The sequence below is a fragment of the Macaca mulatta genome, chromosome 6 (assembly GCF_049350105.2).
Source record: "Macaca mulatta isolate MMU2019108-1 chromosome 6, T2T-MMU8v2.0, whole genome shotgun sequence".
Lineage (NCBI taxonomy): Eukaryota > Metazoa > Chordata > Mammalia > Primates > Cercopithecidae > Macaca > Macaca mulatta.
This window is the reverse complement of record NC_133411.1, coordinates 105,538,287-105,545,804: the sequence shown is the minus strand read 5'-3', so window position 1 is coordinate 105,545,804 and position 7,518 is coordinate 105,538,287. Positions and strand designations below refer to the sequence as shown.

The following is a 7,518-nucleotide window of genomic DNA, read 5'->3' as shown; positions in this document are numbered from 1 at the left end:
ACCTGAGGAAGGTGGGCAGAATGGGTAGGGAGAGGAGGGCGTGGCCTCAAGAAAGAGCAGGCTGGGCCTGAGGTTGTTGGGTACCCGCATGGGCCTCTGGGCAGCACCAGGATCTGATGGCACCAAAGGACAGGCCAGTGGGCCATGTGTGGGGCCTGTGACTCCGAGCCAGCAGAGAATATGCCTGAATTACATCCTGATAGGTGCACCCTGACTTTGAAGCTGAGGACACCCGAGGCATGGAAGTGGGGTGGATATGGGGGCAGAGCAGGGCATGGGGAGGGAGCCTGTGCCAGTCCAGGTCAGAGGTGGTGGCTTGGCCCCTGTGGCTCCAGATGCAATGAAGAGCCAAGAGGGACTTTCCTGAGGGACTTAGATGCCGGGGTGGAGGAGCACTGCAAGGTTTCAGCCTGAGTCCCTGGGAGGATGGAGTCACCAGGAGCTGAGGTGAGGAAGACTGAGTGGTGGGGGGTTGTGCGGGGGTGCAGAGGCCTGAGCTCAGTTCGGTCCCTGCAGATTTGAGACGCCCACTCCATGCACAGGCAGAGACGGCAGGGAAGGGGAAGAGGTTGCAGCTCAGGTAGCCCTGGAATGTGCAGCCCCACATGCTGGGGCACTGGGTCATGGCGCCCTCATGGCTGGGAGGATGCTTCCCTCCTGGGATGCCACAACTCCTTTAGGGCACATCGGCAGCTCCTGCGCTCACCACAGAGGGGAAGTGGGAAGGGCATCTGTCCCTATGCATGTTCTCTTTCACTTTGTCCTAGGCAGGTCCCAGGCAGCACCTCCCCTCCCAAGTGGCTCCCCTTGGCCCCTGCCCCTAGTGTTCACAGCCAGACCCTCGAAGAGGGCTGGACTCAGTGGCTCACTTCTAATGAATAGAACCAGGCAAAAGAGGTGGCGGTCTCTCCTGAGATTGGATTGGGAGGGGCTGCAGGTTCCGTCCACTGGAACTCTCCCTCTGGCTCTTGATAGGTGCTAGTTCTGGCAAAGCCAGTCACCCGCCCAGGGCAGAGGGCGGCCTGAAGCTGATGCCACGGAGAGACTGGGGCCTTCAGTCCAAGTTTGTAAGCAACAGAATCCTGCCAGCAACACAGAAGCGAGCATGGAAGCATCTCCTCCGCTGATGAGCCTGAGCCTTCAGAAGACACGGCAGCCCTGGGCAGACACCTGCTGCAGCCGCGGAGAGCCCCTGGGGCAGAGGGCCCAGTGAAGCCTGCACTCCTGGCCCAAGGAGTAATCATACCTGTGGTTTAACTGTGTGCTGGTGTGGGCCACAGTTTAGACTAACCTGTTAAGGGACAATAAAGAACAAACACACACCTCAGGTCCTACTGGGTGGAAGCTGTACGGTCAGCACGGCATGTAATATCTTCCTCTTGAATTAGAAGATTCATTGCTAAGGCTAACGATTAAAAAAAAAATACCTCTAGTTGTAGCACCATTAAAATACATGACGTGCAAAAAAAAAAAAAAAAAAAAAAAGAGCTATAGCTATTCTCTTCCATCTTAGCTACAGGCATATATTAATATATGCTAATTCCTTGACTGACTGAGCAATGGGCCAAACTCATGAGAACAGATGTGTGAGGACTGTCAGTGACCACCCTGACCCCAGCCCTTACATACAGACAAACTTTTCAACATAATCCGTAACCTTGGGGGTGTTGACACTCTAAATTTTATTGTTTTTAATTAACTATTTCTTTTCCCTAAACAATACCTGTTCATTGGAGAGAAAAATAGCATTACCTGTACTAAGCAAAAGAAAGGAAATAAAATGCTCAGAAACATTTACATATGTATGCAGACTCACACACACACACACACACACACACACACACACACGCACAGGCTCGCACTGTGTCTAGGACTGCCTTTTCACTTATTGGTATGTCCTGAACATATTTCCATGTCAGTAGACACTTATCCTCGTAGCGGTAACAGCAATTAAATATTATTGCAGCATCTATTTTTATCATCATTTATTTAACTCGTCATGGTTGAACTGTTCGGTTGTATCTCTCGTTTTCTGTATTACAGGCAATTTGACGACAAATGACCCATCCCCTAATGTTCAATATACAAATATCTAGTGTATAAGGAGATAAGGGGTATTTGGCTAAAATACAATTCAGCGTGCCCCACCTTCTCCACATGTAATATGCTCTAAAAAGGCATGAATAATTAAATTAGCCCTTCTATTCTCCAGCACAGATCCTGAGCCCAGCGGTGGGTGCGGGTGCTTAGAGCCCCGGTCTGCTCTCCTACCCGCCAAAAGGCAAAGGCCACTCAACTGCCACCTTAAGACACCCAGGATTCTCCTCTTCTTTTTTATTAATAGAATAAAGCTCAGGCTCAGTGCATGAGAGCAGCGCTCTTCGACTTTGCATTCATCAGAGTAACCTAGATGGCTTGTTTAAAAATACACATTCCCTGGCTGCGCTCGAAGAAACTGGACTTCAGTGGTTTAGTGGGGGTGTGCATAGGCCAGGTGATTCTGAGGACCACGAGGGGTTAGGGACTGCCCCGTTAATTCCGGCCAATGGAGAGATCAGACCATCCAGCATTGTCTGCAGCATATTTCTTTTTCCTCTTTTGCAATGAATATTTGATGCTCAGCGGGATGAGCCCCAGGATGAGGCACACATGAAAGAAAAATCCATGCCTCTCCATCTTTTCCCCAGGATTGCCCTTTGGTGAGACTCTCTTTTGCGACTGCTTCACTTTCCCCGGTTCACAGAACAAACCTCTTCTTAGTCTCTTTAGTTGTCTCTTATCTGTTCAACAAACACCCACTGCGCAGGACCATCCTCCAGTAAGCCGTCCAGTGGGGCCGTTTGGGAGCCCTTCTTCGTGGGGTGAGCACTGAAGGAACCGGGGCCCCATAAGCCCGTGCTTTTGTCGGGGCTGCCCCCTCTCCCATCTCAGGGTACCTGGCACCAGGCTGTTAAGCTGTGGATAGGCAACCGCACATCCCATTGGGTGTGCGTATTTCAGCACGTGGAGTTGGCCAGTGAAGCCGGCCGATGTCGGCACAGCGTACAGCAGCGCGCCTGTCCGTGGGGAGGAAGGGTCGTCCCGCCTCCCCTCCAGGCCAGTCCTGTTGCGCCTCCTCCTGCCCCACTCTGACTTTCGCGCGCCCAGGGGTCTCTGAGGGTCGCGCCCGATACCCTCCTCTACCCCAAGGCTTCTTCTCCCCAAGGGCCGGGCTGGGGACCCAGGAGCGTCACAGCCTCCGTAGGCCCCGGAAATCGCAACTTGGTCAAAGCTAAGCCTGCCGCGATCAGCTTTTCTCACCACCTTGGGGATCCACTCTCCGTCCGTCCTTCCCGACCTCAGGCTGCAGAGAAAACTTGGGGGCGGCGGTCGAGGAAGCCGCGCCCCGAGGCTCCCAGCACAGCCCCAAGAGGAATCCTGCCGGCAACAAAAAGCTGTGCGCGCGGCCGGGCGCGAGCCTCCGCGTCCAGGTGGGGTCTCCGCGCCCCAATTCCACCCCGCCCCGCATCGGCGCTCCCCGCAAGTGAGGGGTTTCCACACGCCCCGGCGTTCCCGCACACTCAGGGTCTCCCTCGACCCCCCGGGAGATGCTCCCCGCTTTCTATCCCGCCCCGCTCTGGCGCGCCCGGTAAACGATGTGACCCCGCCCCGCTGCGGTCTCCCCTCCCCAGGACACTGCCCCCGTCCCCACTTGTGGTGCTCGGGGCATCTCTAAAGCCCCCAACCAGAGTCCTCCAACCCACCCGCGAGGCTCGCGCACCAGCAACGCGGCCCCGCCCGCAGGGACCCCGCCCACCTGTGGCTCTACCCCCGCCTCTGCGGCCTCCCCCACCGCTAGCGCGGCCCCCACCTAGGACGACCCCCGCGTAGGTCCTCCTGCCCACACCCGCCCCCTCGCCAGCCCCTGCCCCAGCCCCTAGCCGTGACCCCGCCCCTAGCCGCCCCCCCGCCCCCGCCCCGCAGCCCCTCCCGTGCGCTCGGGCCCATCCCGTCACCGCCCATTGGACCTGGGTCCGCTCAGGGGCGCCGGCCTGGCGGCGGTTCCGAGTCGGGCGCGTGCCGGCAGGGTTCCCATTGCCAGCGGCGCAGCCAGACTAGGGGCTGCCCTCCGCCTTCTCGCCATGGACGCGGACGACTCCCGGGCCCCCAAGGGCTCCTTGCGGAAGTTCCTGGAGCACCTCTTCGGGGCCCGCAAGGCCATCGGCGTGCTGACCAGCGGCGGGGATGCTCAAGGTGCGCGCCCGCCTCCCGGCGGCGAGGGAGTGACGGACGGAGGAGGGAGAACAGGGCGAAGTGGATGGGGCGACGGGGCAGAAGAGGGGGAAGCGATGGGAGGACCCGGGGAAAGGTGGGGAAGCGATGGGAAGAACCGGGGAGACGAGCGGGGAAGCGATGGGGAGAACTGGAGAGAAGCCCGTGACCCGGAGCGGCAGGGGTACCTGCGGGGCGGCGTGAGCCGGCAAGGCAGCCCCGGGGTCCTTGCCGGGTGGGGCGGAGGAGGAAGGGACACGGCGGTAGGAACCTCCGTCCGGAAGAGAGTGAGGTTTCCACCCCCTCCGGTTTATGTTTTAAATTGAGCCTGGCAGAGGGGGTCGCCTGGAGCGCCCTTTGGGGACGTTCTCCCTCAGAGCTGTAGGACAGGGCCGGGCTTCCCCTCCGAAGCGTGAGTACAGCGCGATCACTTGCTAAGTGGCCCCCCGCCCCCTAACTCCGCCCCACGTCATCCCCCAGCATGTCGCTTTTCCGTTGGAAGAGTTTAAAAAAGGGTTTCCTAAAAGGATTTAAAAAAAAAAAAAAAGGGTTTCCTGCACTAGTTGCTTTTCGGCTAGTGACGATACCGAAAACTAAAATGGGTCCCAGGCCCTCCCCGCCAGCCTCTGCGGACGGGAAGGACCAGGAAGCGGGGACTCGGGGACGTCAGCGGAGCCGGGGCGCGGGCTCTGGGCTTCCCCTTCCCTGCAATGTAGAAGCGGCTCTCCAGGAGGGGCCCGAGTCTGGGCCCACGACGCGGGCGCGCCGGGAGGACATTTAACAATGACGAGCCGGAGGTGGTGGAGACTGTGCGCCTCAGGCCCCGGGTGCACGTGGGGGCGCCAGTGCCCCGACGGTGGAGCGTCCCGATCCTTGCAGCCGCTGGATGGTAGATCCGCGCTTCCCAGGCGAACGCTACCTGGGAGCCTTAGCGATCGCGCGGGCTGGAGACGCGACGCGCCCGGAGCTGGGTTTTGATTTTTATTTTCCCGGTTCCTCCTGCAGCAGATGCGTGGAAAGGCCCGGATGGCGGATTTCCTCCCGTTTCGGGACCGCGCACTGAACAAGGATGGAGCCGGGATGGGCCCCCAGCCCACGGCCCCGGTGACCTTCCCTTCGCCCTTGAGCGCGCGGGGCGGGCGCGGGTGCTGCAGGTTGGGGCGCTGTGGGCCCCGCCCGGCCCGCCGCGGGCGCCTACGTGATGCCGGGCCCGTAGTCTCCTTGCGCCCAGGCCGGGACATCCGTCTGCCACGCACTCCCCGAGCCCGCAGCGTAGCCTCCCCAGGCCCAGCACCCCCCGCGGGAGACCCCAGTGGCAGCGCCAGACTCCGCCCTGCAGCCCGACCCCCAGCGCCCCTGGGAAGTGCTCTGGCGTTAGCGTTCTAGTAAAAGGAACCCCCAGCCTCAGCATTCCTCCTGTAGGGTTGGATTCTCAGAGAAAGAAAAGGTGATGCAGCAGACGCTGGGATTGGAGAAATTACCAGAGTGAAGTGGAAATAGTCTGGCCAGCGTGACTTAAACCGGCCCGGAGATGTGCAAGTACCAGTGGAACCGCCTGGGGTCGGGATAGGACCCAGAGTGGCTTCTCAGTCAAAGGCCTTCAGAAGCAGAGGGAACATCTTGAGTGACTTTACCCGGGCCGCGAAAGACAAGAAACCTTTGGCACGGGAAGAGGAACCGATCTCTGGAAGTCACCAGGGCGGGTGGAAGGTCAGGGGTTCAAGGTTATTTTGGAATTTAGGTGCTGTGGTTCCTGCACGGTGGCTCATGCTTGTCATTCCAGTGCATTGGGAGGCCAAGGCAGGAGGATCGCTTGAGCCCAGGAGTTCCAGAGCAGCCTGGACAACATAGTGAGACTCTGTGTCTACAAAAAAAAAAAAAAAAACACGAAAGAAAAACACATTAAGATGCTGTATGTATTGGAAAATATTTATGGGTCATTCTTTTGAGCTTCATGTCCAAAAGCTTGCTAAAATGCTTGGGAGTTTGTGTACAGGCATGTGAGATTAGGATACATTGGCAGAATCGCGGTGTTCTCTGTTATCCTGGTTTTGCCACCCGGGAGGAGTTACACATATTGAAGGTTAGTAAGTCCACGCCTCTTCTCTTCTGGGGAAAAAGGTACTTTGGAAACCAATATTATGTGGGAACGTGGCTTGGTTGGTACAGCCTTGGCTTAATGGGAGACAGCTGCCCTCAGCTCTGCAGGTGGCATCAAATACGGTGGCCTCGAGCCCACATGGGTCACACCTGGGCTGTCCCTGGGGAAGCCCGCCACGGCGGGTCACCTGGGCATTCTTTCCCTGGCAGAGCCGAAGTCACAATTTTTTTGTAGACTCTAAAGAGCTTTACCCTTCCGAGATATGATCTTGAATCTTTTGGAGCATTTGGACGCATTTCTTTTAAGGAAGTTCACCTCCAGATGTGCTCAGACGGCCTGGTCTTAGCTGCCACAGATTTACAAATTCTTACAGTAAGTAGGTTATTCCTCGAGAATTTATCTGTTGTGCCCCCATTCTTTTTGCCATTTTATTCTGATTCTATATTAGTACTTGATTTTCCCTGACATAGAAGACTTGCCTGTAGCTAGAGATCAGAGAACATATTCACATTCGAGTATTAATTTCAGGGGAATTATCTGTCAGATGTGAAATTATGGTAAAATTCCATATATTAAAATGACCATAGCTACCATTTGTTGAAAATATTTTGTATACTAGGAGCTTTACAATTCTTATCTCCAAGCCTAGATACATGATCCCAAGAGAGGCATGCCCTCATTTTGGAAGTGGGGAGAAAGACTCACAAAGAAAAATAACTTAGGTAAGGGCATGAGGGGCATACGTGATTGTGGTAGGAGCAAAACAGATCCTAATTCCAAATATTGTACTCTCCCTTAGACCATGAAGAGTGCTTATGTCTGGCTCTGTCACCCAGGCTGGAGTGTAGTGGTGCCATCATAGCTCACTGCAGCCTCAAACTCCTGGGCTCAAGTGATCCTCCTGCCTCAGCCTTCTGAGTAGCAAGGAAGACAGGAATGCACCATCATGACCAGCTAATTGTTATGATGATGATGATGATGATGATGATGATGATTTCTGTAGAGACAGGATCTCACTATGCTGCTGAGACTGGCCTTGAACTCCTGGCCTCCTCTAGTGAGCCTCCTGCCTTGGCCTCCCAAAGAGCTGGAATTACAGACATGAGCCATCATGTCAGGCCTCCACCATACTTTTCATGGGACTTTCTTGGCGAAGCTCCTTAATC

At 56.3% G+C, this 7,518-nt stretch overlaps 1 protein-coding gene across 1 annotated transcript; it reads left to right on the top strand.

Annotated features, from left to right (window-relative positions):
• The first annotated feature begins 4,073 nt into the window (after nt 1-4,073).
• Nucleotides 4,074-6,941, top strand: LOC144341500 (uncharacterized). Its single transcript, XM_078005060.1, has 2 exons — nt 4,074-4,233; nt 5,257-6,941. Exons 1-2 carry the CDS (start codon nt 4,122-4,124, stop codon nt 5,451-5,453), a joined length of 309 nt encoding a protein of 102 aa, XP_077861186.1. The 5' UTR covers nt 4,074-4,121; the 3' UTR covers nt 5,454-6,941.
• Nucleotides 6,942-7,518: the final 577 nt, after the last annotated feature.

Coding starts and splice junctions, on each gene's coding strand:
- LOC144341500 (XM_078005060.1), top strand. CDS start 4,122: ATGGACGCGGACGACTCCCGGGCCCCCAAGGGCTCCTTGCGGAAGTTC. Junction 4,234..5,256: donor CAGCGGCGGGGATGCTCAAG/GTGCGCGCCCGC, acceptor TTCCTCCTGCAG/CAGATGCGTGGAAAGGCCCG.